At 45.0% G+C, this 19754-nt stretch overlaps 1 protein-coding gene across 6 annotated transcripts in view; it reads left to right on the top strand.

Annotated features, from left to right (window-relative positions):
* The first annotated feature begins 848 nt into the window (after positions 1–848).
* Positions 849–19754, top strand: part of DGKI (diacylglycerol kinase iota) — a 210007-nt gene continuing 191101 nt past the window's right edge. For all 6 annotated transcript variants that reach the window (XM_064737910.1, XM_064737888.1, XM_064737925.1 and 3 more), the window contains exon 1: positions 849–1209. In XM_064737910.1, the coding sequence (XP_064593980.1) occupies positions 1025–1209 (185 nt within the window). In that variant the 5' untranslated portion in view covers positions 849–1024. The remainder of the gene's footprint in view (positions 1210–19754) is intronic.

Here is a 19754-nt window from a genome sequence, read left to right as displayed (position 1 = left end):
GTTTCACTAGTAATTAAAAGTAATCTGGGAATGGAATTGGAAAGGAGAGAGGATCAGATGTAAGGCATCTGCTGACTGTCACGAACCTGATTGGCACAGGGCTCACCCAGAAGAGGCAAGGCTGCTTAGGGAAGCCTTCTGTGGAGCACAGGAGTTACTGAAATCTCTTCCTGCAGGGTTTGCCTTCTCTGTAGAGCGTAATTGTTCATGCTTCTTCATTTTTATTTTTATTTTTTAATGTCTTTCTATTTTGGATTGCATTACCACAGGGAACTTTTGCATACAGAAAACAAAGTCTGTGCATAATTCCTTCAGTAATTTCTGTATAACTGTAGACCTGCAATAATTCCTGCAATAATATCTGTATAGCCGAAGACCTCAACCTTTTCTGTACTTTTCCATCTTATTGTCACTGTCACATCTTGTGCTGAAACACGCTGACACTTCCCTCTGAAGTTTTCCTTAGTGTCCCTAATGAAGAAAGAGATGAGGTGGGAGTACAACTAACTTTATGGAAGGGCACCGTGATGCTCGTCAGGTGTGTCTGCCCCTGGGCGCTTTGAGACTCAGCGCACCAAACTGAGATCACGGGGGGAGGGTGGGTGCCCCGGGGCTCCTGTGCTCGCTCGGGAAGATGCTCGCTCGGGAAGGTGTTCTCTGGGAATGTGTTCTCTCGGAAGATGTTCTCGGTGCGTGTGGCGGGGCGCGGCCGCGGGGCGTGGCGCGGTTGGGCGCGGCCGCGGGGGCGCGGCGGGGGCGCGGCGCTGCCATTGGCCGGCGGCGGGCGGGGCGTGGCGGGGGCGTGGCCGGGCAGGAGTTTCCCACAATGCCCCGCTGCAGTGCGGCCGCCGATGGATGCTGCGCGGTCGCGCTGCCATTTGCAGCCGCCGCGGCTCGCAGCGCGCCCCGCGGCCCCGGGAGCTGCGGCGCCCCGGCCGCCCCCCAGCGCCTGCAGCCGCCGGCCGGGCCTCCCCTGCCCCCGCCTCCTGCTGCTGCTGCTGCTCGGCCCCGCTGCCCCGGCGCAATGAATCCCCCCGCGGCCGGCGGGGAGGAGACGGGGGCGGCGGGCGGCGGCTGCCGGGGCGCCGAGGGCGGCGGGGAGGCGGCGGGCGCCGCCGGGATCCCGGAGGAGCAGGGGCTGTCGGCGGCGGACGAGTCGCTGGAGGAGAAGCTGCGCAGCCTCACCTTCAGGAAGCAGGTGTCCTACAGGTGGGTGCCGGCCGGCCGGGCGCCTCTCGCTGCCTGGGGAGGCGGCCCGAGGGTCCGGCGGCGCTGCCCTCACGCCGCTGCCTGGCCGCGGCACCGCCGGACCCGCCTGACACCTACGGGGCTTCTTCTTCATCCCGAAGTCTGAAAGAGCTCTCCCAGATCTTAAGGCAGAGAGCGGGCAGCTGCTCCCAGCCCTGCTGCTGCCGCCAGGTTCGGGGTAGCGGCAGCGCCAGGGGAGATGGGGAGCGTGACGGGGAACGCGGGTGAAGTTCGGAGTTACTCCGAGCCAGAGTCGGGGCTCCTGCCCGGCTGGCTGGGGATTAGAGCTTTGCCCTTTTCAGTGGGAGCACAGCCGCCCGTGAGCCCGGCGCCTCCAAACGCTCCTCAAGGGGATGGGAAAAGCCTTTCTGGCGGCAGCGCTGCTCCCCGTGGGGGTTTGGCTGTGGGGATTCTCCCGGAGCGCGGTGTCCCCTCCCTGCCCGCTCCCACCCGCGCCCGCCGCCGTTGCGTAAGCCCCGGCAGCTGATAAGATCGGGGGGCTGATAAGATAAGATCGGGGGGTGCTGTGCCCAGGCGTGGCTGCGGCCACCGAGTGCCACATGCCCCGCTGGGGCCTGAGCAGGACGGTCCTTTCATAATCACGGTCTTCTCTTGTCGTGGCTCTGCGTTTGCCTCACGTGTCTGATGGCAAATAAATGTTTTTGTTCCTCCTGTAAATACACCTGCGTCGGGGGGGCTGGTGTGCTCCTCTGTTCCCAGCTAGGAGCTGCTAATTGCCAGCATCTGCCCAAAAGGATTGCTGGCTGAGAAGGTCCGTGCCAAAAAGTTTTTGAGTGTTACCTAATTCTGGTTGCAGAGCCCCTGTGGAGGCAGCACACCACCAGTAACTAATGTTCTAGTGTGCTCAGGGATGAGCCCTCTCAGCTGGGAGGGCAGAAAACACAGAGCTGTTACTGGTCCCTGCAAGGAAAGGGTGTCTCCAGCCCCAGGTAAATTAGCTGAAGGCTCCCCCCAGCCATGGGGATGCTCAATGTGCTGTCAGTTTACAGCTGGGATAACTTAGGAGCTGGTCTAAGCTCTGCATGTGGCAGGGCTTACAGATGATGTAATTAAACACTCTTCCTAGCTGAGTTTTATATAATACCTGATGTGTGAAGAGAGGCTTTCCCCAGCAGGGCTGATGGTCCCAGCAGTGAGAGTGAAGTTTGGGATGATTCATCCTGGGCTCAGTCAGGTGAGCCATGTGAGAATGAAAACTTAGTGGATAGCTCTGAAACAAACATTGCATCAGCCAGCTCTGGGTGCTTTTGCATCTCTACCCTGACAGTTTTCTTAGCTTGTGGCATTTAGGGGGAAATCCCTTGCAGGTAAAGGCAAAGTCTGAGGTGCTGAAATAAGGTGGCTGCTAACAAAACAGGTTTGTTCATGTGTTTGCTCTTGGGACAGAAAGCAAGGAGTTTGCTATAAGTCTTCTTAGTGGCTTTTTTTGGGGGTGGCATGGGTAGGGAAGAGGAGATAGTGAAATCTGTTTCTAATGTTCTGCTGTTTAGATTGTTGAGAAGTGTGTTAAAGTTGTGGGTATTCTTGAAGTTTTCTGCATGGTCGATATTTGTAAGAGTTTGATATTTGATGCTTTTAGGAGGAAATGTAGGGTTTTTTCCTCCTTCTCATCTCCTTCATCTATGCAAGCATATAACAAGTCCTGAAATTTCAGATATCAAAGCCTTTTCTTAAGCATCTCTTAATGCATATCACTCATTCTACTTGACCTAAGATATGTGCAAGAAAGTACAGTTTCTTTGCATCCATGTATTTCCACACCTTTTCCTCATTTATGGCTGGTTTCCTACCGATAATATTCAATTTATCATTTATCCATGATGAGAACAATCTGGATAGATAGAAGAGTATAAAACTTCCACAGAGGACCTCCACTGAGTTCTCCACACCCTGTAACCCCAGTCTCTTTAAATTGCTACCATCTCCCTCAGTAATTTATGGTGCTGAAATACATTTGTGAATGTAAATGGCTATGTTAGGTCCTGGAAAACCTATTTGCATTGGCACTTGGACTCCCTTACCCACTGGCACAATAGAAATTATTCAAGGCTTCACAGAGCCTTTCAAACAGCTCATTGAGGGCTCTATGCAGGTGCATTACATTGCCATACACACCTGTAGAGCTGTTTTTATACATTCAGGAAAAAAGCCCCAACAGTTGGAACTTGCTTAAAATAATAAAGGTGCATGAAAATGCATGTAAAAGAATAAATCTGCTGGTGGCAGTTCAAGGAGTGAAAAGGGAGGTCAGGGTATTGTTACAGGGGAAAAAAAAGAAGAAAAACTTCTGCTGTGACAAGGTTATTAAACTGTAGTTTGCCTGAGTTTGGGTTTAAGGTATTATCTTTCTTTTTTAATTTGTTGTTGAGCAGCAAATATCCTCAATGTAATACATCTCTATTTAGCTGACATTGTTGTTGCATGCAAAGAACTTGTTAGTTTCTCTCGAATTGCACCAAAACTATGAATAACATGCTCAGAAATCAATGTTTTGTACCCATGTGCCCTGTAGCCTGAAACACAGAAACCGCTGTATTAAACACGTCATGATTTTGTGTAGCAAACGCCAACGTGGGCGTGTTTGTCCCCCAATCAAACCAGCAGGAGGAAAAACTTCCTGTGAATAGCACAGGTATGACAGGTGGGGAGCCTGACAATGCCCACGGCCTTGCTTCCGTGCTCCCAGCCGTACCCACCCTGCAGCTGGCACTCGGCAGGGCTCCCTGTCCTGTCCTGCTTCGGGGCAGATCCACGCTCTGTCCCTGGCACTGTGCTGGAATTGGGGACACACTCATGGAGGGGATGTGCCACTGTCCCTGCCTGAGCAGGACCTGATGGCTTTAGAGCACGGCTGCTCCTGTGTCCGTGGCTGGAAGATCCCTTGAGCAGATTTTCCTTTGCCCTGGAGTGCCAGGGCTGGGATCGGCAGAGGGAAGGGATGGGATGGGACTGGGGCTGCAAGCAGAACCTTGGGTCCCTTGCAGCTCCTGTTGCCTTGCAAAGAGAGTGACAGCCACAGAAATCTCCTTTTCAGGGAGCAATCTCCCTTTTCATCTCTTAAATCTCCCTTTTCATCTCTTAAACCATCCACTCCACGGCTGGATGCTGACATCAGGATGCCAGCGGCTAAGCAGCATTTCTTAACCCTAATTTATGTTTTACCCTGCACATAAGGAGTTAAATATCTTAATGATGTTTTGGCTCTTCTGCTGGAAATCTGACACATTGGCCCACAAAATGAAAAACTTCTTTTCTCTTTATTTTTTTTTTATAAACTGATAAACCAAAAGTTCAGTTTCCCGCCCCGCTGTGAAAAGATTGGCAAACGAAAAAACGAAAAGTGAATTAAATATGTACATCTGCCAGAGAGAAATGCATTTTACAGTTTGGTTCTCAGAATAGTATTTATCCCATACATTTCTATACCCAGCAGATTATTTACAAGATATTGGAACAGAAAGCTGTGAGGTAATTTTTTTTCCCTTTAATTTTTGTTATTTTGTCATTGCAAAGTTTGTGAGGAACCTTGCGGTGTCTTTTAGATTAAGTAGAAGCTAAAGTTGCTTTCCTGAAGTAATTAATGATATAAAAGAAATTCAGATTGTACTAAAGATAGATGCTTAGTAAGAATATACAATAAAAAGCTAAGGTAGGAGGAAACCTGGAAACTAAAGCATCATCTGGTAGTCTCCTGCAGGTGTTTGCGCTTCCAAAATCTAATCTGAAATGCAGTCTTGTCATTTAATTAAGCTTAGAGAAATAGTAAAAGTAATACATAAATGAATAAAAACCCCAACCAAACAAAAGATCATCCCTAAAAATCAAAACAAGGCAAGCCAACTGAAACAATCAATAGTGCAAATGGTTTTTAATTTCTTAATTAATTATTATCTAGAATTTCAGGCAATCTTGATTAGTGGCATTGTAAATAAAACTAAAGTTGTAATTTTTAATGTCCCTCTTTTGAGAGCTCAGGTGATGCTTGGCAAACACCTGTCACCAGAGAATAGTTTTCCTGGAGAAATGCAGTTTCATTTTGACCAGGCTGAGAGCTCCTGACTGAGGCAGTGGGTGGCAAGCTTTAGAAGTTTTGCTCCTCCTTGAGCCAGCAATTTCCAAATGTGGGGCTGTAAATGAACACCTCAGAGTGCTGTGCTGCTACCTGGCAGTGTCTTGGCAGCTCCGTGCTCCTGCCGTGCCCTTGGCCAGACAGGGAATTCCAGCAGCGACCATGCCTTGCCCTTTTGGTGATGGAGAGGTTGGAGGCACTCTTTCCTTGGCTGCCCGAGTCCCCTGGGCACCCAGCTGCACTCCTGGAGCAATGAGTCACTGTGAGAGCACCTCAGGGAAGGGGTTTGGGTTCTCCTGGCTGGAGCTTCTGCCCCTCGTGCCAAATGGATCTGTTGGGATGTGCCTTGCGTGCTTTCCCAACCCTTCCTCTGCCAGCAGAAGGCAAGAATGGAGCTGGCCTCTCCCCCTGCACCATCAGCAGGAGCTGCTTGCCTGCCCTGGCACAGCAGTTATAATTAGAGCAGGTTTTGTCGCTGCTTTTGAAGGGGGAAAGTTATGGCAAGAAAATTCTGGGAAATCCTTGTTACACAAACCCTGTCACTGTTGATGAGCATTTAAGTACCTGAGACTACAGATGGGGACCAAAGTAGAAATGTAAATTTGAAAACATCCTCATTATTTGTGTTCTTTTGTTTTCAGACATGATAACAGTCATAAGACACGCATCACTCCTCGGTAAATATTAAATATAGACAGGATAATAGATGTGTTTCCTATTACTAAGGCTTAATTGTTTTATGAAATGTGACAGCATTCAGTAGTGTACTGTGAAGTATTATTTATAACTTAAGCTGAATGTCATTTGTATAAATGAAAACAACCAACACAAGCCTTTGATCTTTTGATTATGTTGTTTTATTTTACCTAAATTTCTTTGAATCTTAACACATTCTAATGCTATAAATGAGTGCAGCTACTCTGCATGAAATTGATGGATGGGTTTTTATTTGTTACCAAATGTCAAGGAAATAATTCTCACTCTCTGGCCTAATCTCAGAGGATCTGCATGCAACTGTCTTTGTTAGGAGTTGTGGGCAGGGACTGTGCAGTCTTCTTACCACCCACTAGTGCAACAGTAACTCGATTTACTTTGTCACCCAAGACTTTCATCACCATTTTGCCGTTTCCACCCAAAGCAGATGACTGGATGTTTTTGGTACATGAGGGGGCCTTCATGAAGCCATTTGATTTATAAAGCTTTGAGGTGGAAGCTCTGTGCTGCAGCAAAGTGCAGAAAAATGCTATGATAGTCAGAAAGAAGAATCCTACCATGGGAAAATCAAGTTGACATTTAAGGCTCCCTCCTGACATTGAGATGAGGCTGCCAGTCTGGCCATCAATGTCTCTCTATGCAGCACAAAGTGAAGGGACTCTCTTTGAATTTAAAGCGTGTCTGACCTTCTCCCTTCTGTATCTGGGCTTAGCAGCACCTCACAAAAGAGGTGCTGTGAGTGGTGACTCTGACTGAAATGACACATGAGCTGCAATGGAATTATGTACATAGTCAAAATGAGATAAGTGCACCAGTGATCCGAAAGGGTGAGCCTCTGTGGGCACATAATGAAGCTGTTGTGTAGCACAGGCACGGACCTGTACACTCAGATTGCCCTGCAGGTGGAAAATTTCATCGTGTGAAAAGTGCTGAATCAGGTGCCACATAACTTTGATGAAGTGGAAAACCGATTTTGTTCTCTCTAGTCCTTTGGAATAAACGAGCAGGTAGTCACTTCTTCTCTCCTGGGTCAGCCATGGGGGTGAAATTATCTTCTTGAAGCCTCACCAGACTTTTGATAGCTCTGTTTGGTTATTTTTTATTGTTTGGGTGTTTGTTTTTTTAAATTTAAAAAAAAAATAATTGGCAGCTTGGCTGAGGTTTTGTGAAGGAGATATGCAAAGGCAACAATCTCCTGTGCTCTTTCTGTTGCTTTATGGTACATGCAGCATGAGATACACACGTGACAGTCAGACAAAAGATTTCACAGATGTTAAAGAAAGGAGGAATGGGGGAAAGAATAATAATAATAAAAAGTCACGAGTGGCAGCCTCACATCTTTGTATCTACTTCCAGTTACAGAACTGTCAGTGAGAAACTTTGCCTTGGAATACAATGTATGTTGAAATCTGGAGCTCTTCTATTGTCTCGCTTTAAAAAGTTCTTGTTTTGGTTCTTTAAAAGCTCTTTGTAAGTGGAAGTAATGCATGAACTCAAGAGTACATGTTCACCCACGTGTCCAATGTTGGTCTGGGGGCATTTTTTTCTCCTGCTTCTTTTAGGTTTTGAATGATTGTATGATTTGTTGCCTTTAGCAAAGGAAAGTGGCATGGGATGGGGTATATCTGTAAAAAAAATGTGTTGAGAGTACCTCTAGAGAAGCCCATGTGTGTGTAGGGAGACTGCAGGGGTCTCTGTGTGGGCTAGTGCTGGGTATTTGGGGGCTGTGTGTGGCTAAAGTGATGTCCCTTCAGGGTGAAGAAGGTTTTGTGATAGGACATGAACATGAAAGATTTTGCTGTGTGTTTTAGAAGTTGCAGTCATGTGGGAAAACCATCTGTGCTTTCACCAAAACCTGCTGGGCCCTCTGTGGGCTGAGAAATACACACCACAGTGTGCTGTGTGCTTGTGGGCCTTGGTGCGTGCTCTGTATAAATATCCAGGGACAAAGATGAAGGATAAATGACAACATAATGACAACAACATTATGTTGTCATTATGTTGCTAATTCCAATGTATGGTGTGAGAGTTTTCAGCCTTTTGCTGTCCCTTTCTCTAAGGTAATGCATATTTATGCATGCAAAACGTTAATGTGCTTGCTCATGGCAAAGGCCATAGGCCTGATGGAAAGGGCGGTGCCAAGAGCTGTGTCCCAGGTTTTCATTTCTCTGCCTTTAAAAGCCCCCACATCTCTTTGGATTCACTTCTCATTTCTGTCTAAACAGTGCTTTTCCTTTCTGTTTCCCTGTGTCTCCTGGTGTGGATGTGCAGCTGCCTCCCTGGTGCCATGCTGTGCCAGCCCCTGGATTCTCCCTTTACCCTTTCTCTGGGGATGCTGACCTCCTGGTGAGGCTCTTGCTGATGCACATGCAGCCCACTTTGTGAGCAGGAAAGCTGATTGCCTCTCAGTCAACTCCTAAAGGCTTTTATTTTCCTATCTGGAAACTTGTCTTTTTTGTTTTGCCTAGAAAGGAATTCAGGGAGGATTTTGTCCATGCAGATTAAGTTGTGTGCAGTCCTCACTCCAGCACCACCTTGTCTAATGTGTGCCACATACTGGCACAGGCTACTCCAGTCAGTGCTTGAATTGGTCTCTGAGGAAAACACTGGGCTTGGGATGGCTGTGGTTAGGAAAAAAAAGGGTTTTTCTACCTTAAATTTGACCAGAATTTTTTTCTCTTACAAAAGATCACAGTCCCCCATCTGAGTCTGCAGAAGAGATCCACAAACAAAGTAGGAGACAAAGTAGTGTCAAGGAAAAGGCTGCTTGGTTTTTGACTCCAAAGAAATCTAGTGTGCTGGCCACAGCCTTACCTCAAATTAAAAGTGTAATTTTTGTCCATTGGATGCTGTCTCAGCTTTTTCCACCTGTTGGGCTGTAATCTGTGACAATCCATAACACAGGCAGCCTGAATTTTTGTAGGTTTGAGAAACAGAGAGAAAGGAACACAGAGGGACTTATTTTAGAGTGCAGATGGAGTCTCTGGGACAAAGTGGGAACAGATCTTCAACCCTAGCACTTAGAGCAAGACCTCTCATCCAGGCCAAAAACAGACTGGAAGAGGAAAGGATTGAAACTGCAACTTTCAGAGAAAACCTGAAGGCTGGGGGAGAGGCAGAGGACAGCTGTGCATGAATATTATAATTTGATCTTGCTTGGAGTACAATATACCCAAATATATCTAAAAGGGGCCTACAGAAAAGCTGGAGAGGAACTTTTTACAAAGGCATGTAGTGACAGGACAAGGGATAGTGGCTTTAAGCTGAAAAAGGATGGGTTTAGATTTGATATTAGGTAGAAACTCTTTCCCATGAGGGTGCTGAGGCCCTGGCACAGGGTGCCCAGAGAAGCTGTGCATGCCCCATCTCTGGAAGTGTCCAAGGCCAGGTTGTAAGGAGCTCTGAGCAACCTGGGATAGTGGAAATCGTCTCAGCCTATGGATGGGGTTGGATCAGGATGATTTGTAAGATCCTTTTCAAACCAAAGCATTCTTTGATTCTATGAAGTTTTGCTTCTGACTTATTTCACTGAGCGAGTGGGAGGGTTCCTTTTTAAAGATCTTCTGTAGCCTGAGGCTGCCATAGGGTGCTAATTCTTCTTCTGAATGTCTCAACACCTTCAGTTAATTTAGTGAAATGGCTGAGTATAAAGTTGGGGAAGAGGCTGAGGGGAAATGGAAAGATTTGTTAGATGTTTCTGAGGAATGAATGATCACTAAATAATGTGTCCATGACAAAGAAAGGTGGTGTAGGGCTGACCTTAACTGTGCTCTGGAATTGAGCCTGATAGGTATTTCCCAATACCTATCTATACTGCATTTTTGAGGAAGTTTGGTAATTTGAAGCACTTGTGCTAGGAAAACCTTGGTAACGAGGTCCTGAACCTTGCAGTGCTGGATTTCCATTCCAAGTGGCTCTGAATGGCACTGCCAGCATCCCTTTCCATTTAACAGCTGTTTGAAAGCTTAGTTAGGTTCAAAACTTACAGTTCCTAATGGGAAAGTGCTATTTCATTATTTGGTTAATGAATTATTTTTTTGGGGGGGTGGGGTTGGGGAATGGAGTTATAACATTAAAGTCTACATATAAAGATTTGCAGCTCACCAGCCCTATGACTTCCTAACATTAATCCCCATTGCTGTAGACCTTCTCTATGACTGCTGTAGCCATGCTGCCAGAGAGGAGGGAGGTGTCTAACTGTACTTGAGATTGAGGTATAATTGAACACTTCATTTTCCCCCCGTGGCTAAACAAGAGGGATGAGAAGATGAGGATGCCCTTCCCTCAGGCTGCCAGTGAGGTGTGCAGCATCAGCAAGGAGGTCACTGATGGGCAGAGCTGCTGCTGGCAGTCGTGTAACCCCAGCTGGGCCACAGATGCACTGCACAGATAAATGATTTTGGTGCTTTTGGTGGTCTGACTCCATGCAAAAGCTCTTGGAGGAGAGATGTGGGCTCTTCTTCAATGCCCAGGGACTTGGGGGAAGGTGTTTAATGGTCAGAGGTGTGGGTAGTGGAAATGTGGTGGGCAAATACTTTGTCTTGCTTCCTATTATCCTTTTCAGATTTATTCAAAATTATCCATTCCTCCCTCACTGTTACTAAGGAGTTTGTGTTTAATATGTACATCTAAAATATGTGCATATTAAGGCTATATGATACAGAAGTGTTTGGGGGTATGAGCTGATGCTTTTTAGAGAAGGAGTAAAAAATTATAATGTTTAATAGAGACATAATTATTAGAAGCACTACGCTTATGTAGAACTCGCTTCAATATTTGTAATTTCACCAACTTCAAAGGAATTCAAAATTGTAAAATTTGTTTCAATATTTCTCATTTCTTTCAAATGTTCATGAGTTTTGCCTGTCATAAAACCAAACAGCAAAGTCCTCAGTAGTGAGGTTATATTTCTTCTAAATTGTATGACTCATCAGGAAGCTTGACCCACTGGGGAGCATTTTCCAAGTGGAGCAGGGATTAGGCTTCAATTGCACAGATTCATCAAAGATGGTGAGTCGAACACCCTAGAATCCCTCTGTGCTCTGAAACTGCTCCCTGATGTTGTGTAATATGCAGGAGAGGGGACTGCCTGTGATGCTCTGAGAGGTGCCATGGGGTTTCTGGGCACCATAGCAGGGGATGAGGAAGCAAAATAGCTTTAAAGCCCGTTAGCATTAAAAGATGATGAGAAAATACCTCCCTGTCATCACTTTATTTCATTAGGTTGCTAATGAGCTTCCTCTAGGGATGGCAATGGGGTAGTTCTGATGCTTTTATCCAATTAGTGAGTGATCCCAGGAGTGTATGCTTTTGTTGTGAAAACACACCGAGGTTCATTCCTCCTGGAGCACTGCATCCTGCAGGTGCTCTGAAGGCAGTGAAATGCCATGGGAAGGTGCATGCCAGGCCAGGTCCCTCATTACTAATTGCTGATGTTAGCCTGATCTATGGGTTTGAGATGGAGCCCCAGAGGGCAATGGACTCTGTTGTGAAAGTAAGTGAAATGCCAAAGATGTGAATAAAGTTTCATTATGAGTTTTGAGGTTACTTGTAAGTTGAGACACTGAGAGAATTCGCATTTTAAAAACCCTGGTGCAGATAGGAAACAACAGCTAAGTGCCTTTGATGCTACTGCCTCAAGGGATATCCAGTAGCAGCGCCTTGCCAGCTGCTTGTGCTTGTAGGAACCTTTGCTTCTGGCACTGTAGTCACCTCCAGCTTTTAGCTTGATTTAAAATGACATTGAAGAAGGAATTAGCAACAGCACTGATGCAGCTGACAGGTTTGGTTGTGGGTGGCCTTCTGTTTGTGAAAAGAACTTAAGATATTCCTTGTTCTTCATTTCTGTCTCTGCAGGTAGCCAACAGCTGCAAGTGTCACATCTCTTGCAGGGCACTGCATTTGGCTTTGCAGCAGGCAGTTTTGTCCCTGGCCAGTGTCTACCATGAGAGAATTCATGTCTTTCTATATTTTTAGTTGCTCTCTGTCCTTTTAATTCTATAATTTCCCTTTGTTTCCCTGCCTTCACCCAGACCCCTGTGCTCTGTGTTATTTATATACCTGGGGCTGTGCAGCCCGTGGTACAATGAACAAAGAACACAGCACTACATGAACACTGGGTTTCACATTCCACAAGGTTAGATTTAAGTTATTGAGGTTGCTCAAACTGTTTTTTCCTGCCTCCAAGGTTAGTGTGAGCTCTATAGCACAGTGCTTTATCTCTGATTCTTTACCATCAAGTTTCTCATGAGCTGCCTCCTTCTCCCCATTAGAGTTGCAGTATGGGGAGTTTGCAAGCCCTGCAGTGGTAGGCTGTGTTGCAGAGGAGTTGCATGCTTTTTTAAAGTGTAATTGGAATAGAGACTGGTTTTTGACTTCTTTCTGTCAGTACAACACAAACCTATGGCAAAAATGAAGAGGCACTAGTTATCCCCTCCAGCTTTTCAGCTTTTATTTTTTCCCAGCTTTTTCAGGTACTGAAGGAATGCTGAGAGGTGTCTGACAAGCCCCAGTGGTGCACAACAAACAGTGCTGGAGCAGGCTCCCAATGGGTTGGGTACAGGCTGGGGCTGGGATGCTTGCCTGGGCTCTCTTTTGGCTTTGTGAATCTTGATTCATCCTGGACAGCAAACAGCAGAGCAGTGTTTTTCATTTCCTTGAGTGTGATATGGACCATATCATGGTTTGATAAATGTGCCGTGCTCCAGCGCGAACAGCAGAATTACTGAGCGTTGGGTTATTTGGCCTCTGTCTTGGCAGCACTTTGTTCCTCCTTTTTCAGCAGAGAGAAGGATGAGTAATGCTGGCTGTGATGCTGGGGCAGCTAGGAGCTGGATTGAGGCCAATGAAGCAGTTAAGATGCCCCCTCACAGATTTTACATCTGGTGTTTAGAAACTACTACCCTTTCAGTCTAGTGGCATAGGAGTGGCAGCTCTTTCCCCAAAAATCCCCTTACCAATCAAACCTTAATCCATTTGAGAGGGACAAAACCCATAACCTTCAGCAGGGATGGCTGCAGGCAGTCTGGCCTGGCAGGCTCTGGTACCCCCAAAGGGAGGGCTGGCAGAAGCAGTTTTTCTGCTTTCCAGAGGAGATACTGCTTGTCTTTCCCTCTGGGAATAGCATGGGCTTTCCAGACCCCAGACTCCATCAACAACATAAGCCAAGCATTATGCATGTTTATCCAAGCCTCTGGGCAGTCTCAAGCCAGAAGCACTCTAAGAAATGCTGTCTGGGACAGGGCAAACCCAGAGAGAGTGTTGTGTGAGCTTCCCTCTTAAAGAATGTGTTTACAAAAATCTCACATGTGATTAAAACCAAAAAAGAGATTGAGTGGAGTAAATTCTGCTGATTTTTCCTATTTTATTTTTAAATGAAGGACACAAACCTGAGCTATCTCTGGCTGCATCTGGGTGAGATGTTTAATATGACACAGAAGTAATTTTATTTTCTCATAAGAAATCCTCTAGTCACCTATTCAAGAGGAAGGAATACATTCTTTCCAATTTTCCCCTCATGTTTGGTGAAAATGTGAGAGATCAGATAGCAGGGAATTTAAAAGGAAAACCTAATCTGATCCCTTGGATGGGCAATATGGCATTTTTCCCCTAATCCCTGGATTGCTCAGTTCCCTCTCCTCCCCTTACCCCCACCCCCTCAGTGCAGAAAGGAAAGCACTGAAATGTGATTTTGCCATCAGCAGATGATAGGTTGGAGCTGTCATTTTCTTGCCCATATAACAGCTTCTTCCAATTTCAATTTCCCTTCTTTCTGAAGAAAGGCTTTGAGTTTGGTGTTTGTGTTGGTACCTGGTCCAGTAAGGCACAGCTGCTGAGCTGGGGGCTCCTCTCCTTTCACAGCTCGTGCTATTCTTCTGTGGGAAGAGAAGATCAGATGAGTAATTCGGGAAGAGAGATGGAAGGAAAAAGGGAGCTGACCTATGGCTTTGAAAGTGCCAGGTTCATTCCTCCTCATTTCCTAATTGGCAGGGAGTGCCCTCTGCTCAGGGAGAGACAGAGGCAGGGAGAGCTTCCAGCACTCTCTGATTATACCCCTCCTCTGACCTAGCAGAAAAAGAAGGTAATTCACTTTCTTTTCACTCTTTGGCCTTTGTCCTAAGATTACTCAAGTCTTTTGCTTCATGAAAATTGGAGATCATCCCATTTTACACGTGGTGTGCCAAGATACCAAATGGCCTTTCCTTTCTGCCACCAGTGATGTTATTTTGCTATCCTCTGTGGCTGTGCATCTTATCAGTCATAAAGCTGAGCCTGACTGCCTGCTGAAGGATATGGATGTGGGCCTGCTCCATGTGTCTGCTTCTCCCATCTGTTTGTGCTGGGAGCTGCAGGTGATAAAAAAAGGATTTGATTATTTCAACCCACTCAGAGTTTTGGATCCTCCACATGACCAAAGATAGGCTTTTCAGTGGGTCACCAGCAATTACAAATGAGAGAAGGAGGGAAAGGAAGGGTAATAACAAAAATTTTTCCAAGGTTGAAAGAAGCCAATAAGGATGTGAAATACAGAGAGAAAGAAAAGAGAGAAGAAATAAGCTGGGGCGCCAAAATCAACTCCACCCACTTTGATCCAATGGGTGGAAAAGAGAAAGATGTGGTTCCTCTCCTGCAGGAGACACAGCTTGCTGTCTCAGGAGGCAGCTCCCTGGCAGGTCAGCTCTCCTGCCCACTCCTGCCTGCATCATGCCCAAAAATCCCAGGGGTCTCCTGGGTTCTGCTGTGTCCCAGCTGTGCCTGGACAGCAGCCCCTGTTTCCTGCATGGGATCCCCTTTCCCAGCCCCTTTCCCAGCCACCCCTACCCAAACACGCTGTGGGAGCTTTTTGTTCCTGATTCAGTCACTTTGCAAACAGTGTCACAATTTGTCAGGTGCTGAGCATGATATTTGCTTGATGGAAATGTTGGCCCTATTGTGAATCAATCCTAACAGCTTCTCACAGCGAGGTTGTGAGACAATGAGACAAATTTACTACACAGGCAGACAAAGCAGCTCCTATTATGTGTGCAACCACAAATAATAGGAGGATAAATGGGAACCAGTGAAAATATCTTCATGATGGGTGGCTGCAGGCCCAACAGTGTGTGTCAGTGGCTGAGTGAGTGAGGAAGGTGCTGGGACAGCCAGGTGAGCCTGCAGGGCTCCTGCCTGATGTGCCTGGGCTGGGGGTGTGTGCTGAAACACAAGGAAGGTTTCAAAGCCATTCTGTGAAGAGGCTGCTCAGAGTGGGAAAAAACATTTGTTTTTTATAATGATGACCTTTTGCTCATTCTAAGGAAGTTGGGCATCAGGTAATACTTGTGAAAGTACCACAATATATGCATTTGCTTGTAATTCCAGCCTTCTGTAGTGGAGAAAGGTAGCTTAAAAGTTCCCGGGGGAATATTCTCGTTGTAAAAATATTTTTGACATAATATTTTCCAATTAAATTCTTCTGGGAAAGATGCTGTTTTTAAAAAAAAACAACCTCACAACATGACCAATGTATTTATCTATTAATCTTGTAAGTAAAATATAGAATGGTTGATATTGTCATTCATATATAATATAAATATAATATAATATAATACAAATATAATATAATACAAATATAATATAATACAAATATAATATAATACAAATATAATATAATACAAATATAATATTCCATGTATAAATATATATTATATATAAATATATATAATATATATTTATGTATAAAAATATATAATATATATTACATTATATGTATAATATATATTACATTATATATAATATAAATAATATATTATATTTTACATTATATATATAAAATATATATAATTCTGAGTTGTTCTTTTCACTCTGATTCAAAAGAGAAAAGTGATTTTGTTTTGATCTGAAATATGAGGATTTTCCAATGAATGGGATTGCAGGCCAAAGTTGTTATTTGGTAGCATTTGTGCAACTATCTTGGCCATGATTCATTTTTTATGATAGGAATGTGTTGTAATGACCACATCTATAGCTGGTCAGCCCTATGACACTCAACCTCTTTTGAGCTACCAGAGACTGAAGGAACATGGAAGATAAATTTCCCTCTGACTGCTAGCAGCAACTTCTTGATGTCATGATTAGAATATGTTATCAGAGTAATATTGGGTGACCATCCAAATTTTTCCAGCTAAAGAGGGAGGTGATTCTCCAGGGATGTCTGAAAGCTGAATGTACATCAGGTGTGTGGTTAATGGTTGGTATTTTCCCTCTCTTTTTGAGAATGTTCTGTATCTGGGAGTCTTCCTCTGCAGCTACTGGTGGAAGTAACTGGTTGGTAGAAAGCTGAATAGTCACTTACTGGCAACAGCTTGTCTTACATGGAGATAGAACATGGGAGATGAATTGTCCTCTGACTGCTAGCAGGAGCTCATTGATGTCATGATTAGAATATGTTATCAGAGTAATATTGGGTGGCCATCCAAATTTTTCCAACTGAAGAGGGAGGTGATTCTCCAGCGATGTCTGAAAGCTGAATTTATGGTTAATGGTTGGTTTTTCTCTTCTTTTTCTGAGAATTTTCTGAATCTGGGAGTCATCCTCTGCAGCTACTGGTGGAAGTAACTGGTTGGTAGAAAGCTGAGTAGTCACTTACTGGCAGCACCTCTTTTCTTACAGAGAGGATGAAAGTGATGTCTGATGTTAGAGCTGGAAAGACTCCTGCCCTGGAGAGGTATTCAGGCATTTCTGCTGCTCCTTTCTGAGCATGGAGCAGCTGGGTCAGCAATTACCCTCTCTCAGGGAGGGGCTCCAGGATCTTGTCAGGATGAGGATCTCTCTCTCTCACCATGCTCTGCTTGCTGAGCACCACAGTGGGCTCAGCTCAACAGAATTTTGTACTAGTCAAATTTCTGTGAGATTTGGCTCTCTGGCCTGAGCAGCTCCCATCCAGCTGGTCTGGGCAGCAGAAAAGGAAGGAGGGTAAGGCTGAAGGGTGTTGGAAACTGCAGTCTGGAAACAAATATAAGAGAGAGGTGAAATAGCAAGGCAGTGTTTGTTATAGTAAATTGTGTCTGGACAAGGGATTGCTGAATTGTCAGTCACAGAACAGGGTCTGCTTGTACTGGTTTTGCTGTTCCAGACATATGTCTCCCACAGGATTTAAGAACTTTCTTGGGAAGAGACCATGTGAATGTGCAGTTCTTGCCATTAAGGCTAATGCATTTCCTTCTAATGGCTCTGCTGTGATGAATCAGTCCCCACATGCACATCTTAGTGGTTGGTGTCACGCCCTGCTGGCTCTGGAAAAATTGTGAGTGCTGGTATGTGTGAAAAAGTCAGTATGAGGAGAGGAGGAATTATTTCTGCAGGATAATTTCAGGCTGGGGAGAATACCCCTACTCAATGGTTGTTAGCATGTGAGGGAATCTTCTCCAGAGGACCGTTTTGCCAACATAATTCTGCCTCCAAACTGTTCTCTGGAAGAGTCCATCTCTACTGACTGCAGGCAATCCATGGAAAGCAGTCTTAAAATTAGTTTTTATGTGGACCCTTCCTACAAACAGGATGGACCAAGATGCATATTCTTGTTAGTGTTTGACAAATGCTTCCAAATTGAAATAAAAAAAGGCAAAACAGAATTTTTCTTGCAAAAAGGGGTTTTTCTCGGGTTTTTTGTTTTTGTTTTTTTTGGTTTGTTTGGGTTTTTTTGCTTGTTGTTTTTTTTTTTTAGTTTTGTTGTTGTTGCTGTTTTGGGGTTTTTGTTTTGGCAAGATAAGAATCTGCTTTGAAGTGGAAGTGGTGACTTCTTTTAGTGGATGCTGGCAAGTGTGTCAGTTTTATAAAGTGCTGCAATATCTCTCCAGCCAAATAGAGATGTTGCCATTTTGCCTGCTGTGAGCTGCATCTCGAAAATGAACCACTTTGCCAGCTGCAAGGGCAGCTGGGAGCCTCTTGTTCTGTGACTCTGCCCTGGTGCAGGACATGGGAGCACATCTCTTGCCTCTCTAGGGTGTGCACATCTAGGGGGGCACGTTTGTCATGTTTTCCATGAGCTACAATAGATTGCCTGGGAAGTGAAATGCACGGATTGCCCATGACTGCTGGTCTCAGGATTGCTCTTTAATGGTTCAAAGCCAGCCCTGGCTGCTGAAAGGAGCCTGTGTTAGAGGAGGGTGCCTCTGTGCAGGTCCTGATGTTATTCCCTGGGACAGTCCCTTTTTTGGTGAGCTTTGCTCTTAGCTTAACACTTGCTGTTGCTCTAATTCGTTTACCTCGCCAGAATGGCGCAAACAAAACCTGCAGGGGGGAAGGAATGGGGACAAATCATCTTTATTGTGAATATGTGACACCTCCAGCTGTTGATGGTGTGCTGAATGGCACCTGGGTGGCTGGCATCTGACCTCTTTATTAGTTTTACTCTTTTCTTCCTTTGATTTGTTGGGAGCCTGAAAAGCTATAGATGAAATGGAAAAGGACTAAAGAAGGGTAAATCACTTCAGGCATTCAAGTGTGTTTGTGATTATTCTGCAGGAAGAAAGATGACAGGCTGTGGTTATTTGGTTTATAAGTAGAAGAAAATATGATGAAATAAGTGAGCTCAGGGGCTTTTTCTTTGCTTGCCATACATGATTGTTTTGTGTGTATTTAACAGGGACTTCACTGCTGCAGCAAATCATTGAAGGGGAATATTCAGTGGAATCCAAAGAAGGATTAGGCTTTAATAGGAAAATGAATTGCATTTGTAACAAGCCTGACTGCCGAGTACCCACAATGTCACTGGAGCTGCCAATGATTTCTTGCTGCAGGAGCTGAGAATGTGATCTGGAGGGGCTGGAAGGAGTGCCTGTGCACTGCACCTCCCCATCCTGCACTGGGCACATCTGGGCTTCTGCCTGCCTTGCCCTGTGTTGGTGGGATATTGAGCAGAGTTTTGAACTCATTGGGCAGTGATTTGATCAGGCATGACAGCCACTAAGGACCTCAACAAATAGCAGAGAAGCTAATTCTGTTCCCCTATCTAAAATTCTAATCTTGTTTGTGACATCATAATTGGTTGCCATAGGGACAATTATGGTGTCATAAAAAAAGGATTAATGATGAGTTTAAGTGAGGATTAAGCAGCTGGAACAGATGAACTTTTTAATAACTCCTGCCTCCTCTGAAAGCTACTGTTTTGTGCATAAAAATATAGCTCCAAATAAAGAATGATGTGCTGCATGAAAGTAAATATGCACTGAAGGAACTATTATGCATGCAAAAGGATATTGCTCTAAGTTTCTGAGGTCTATCTGGATGCTGCACTGTAAAGGAAGTCTCATCCATGTAGAGAAATGCTGGAATGAGCAACAGATCTCCTGTGTTTTTTTCCAGATGTGAAGCTCCACAGTTTTTTATTTCTGTGCATCTTTCTTTTGTGTATTTAAACATGAAAAACTATGCATACTTGGGGTGAATGTTCCACTGTACTTAGTTTAGAAAATAAGTATGAGGGAAGTGATATGTAGAAGATGAATGAATATTGATGCAAGTTAATATATTCACTTGTGAGAGTGCTTCAAATTTTAGTGGCTTGTCTGTTTGGAATAGGTTTTGTCAAGAAAATCAGGATTCCTGGAGCTAGCATACTTCAGGATAGATGATCTTAGCTTTTGCCTGTGCTGTAAAAGCTGGGAGGGCTACTCAACAGAGAGCAAATCAAGCAGCCAGGATCCTTGTGCCCAAGCTGACAGGA

The sequence above is a fragment of the Zonotrichia leucophrys genome, chromosome 1A, assembly GCF_028769735.1.
Source record: "Zonotrichia leucophrys gambelii isolate GWCS_2022_RI chromosome 1A, RI_Zleu_2.0, whole genome shotgun sequence".
Lineage (NCBI taxonomy): Eukaryota > Metazoa > Chordata > Aves > Passeriformes > Passerellidae > Zonotrichia > Zonotrichia leucophrys.
The sequence above is the reverse complement of the archived record's forward strand: the minus strand, read 5'-3'. Positions and strand labels throughout refer to the sequence as shown.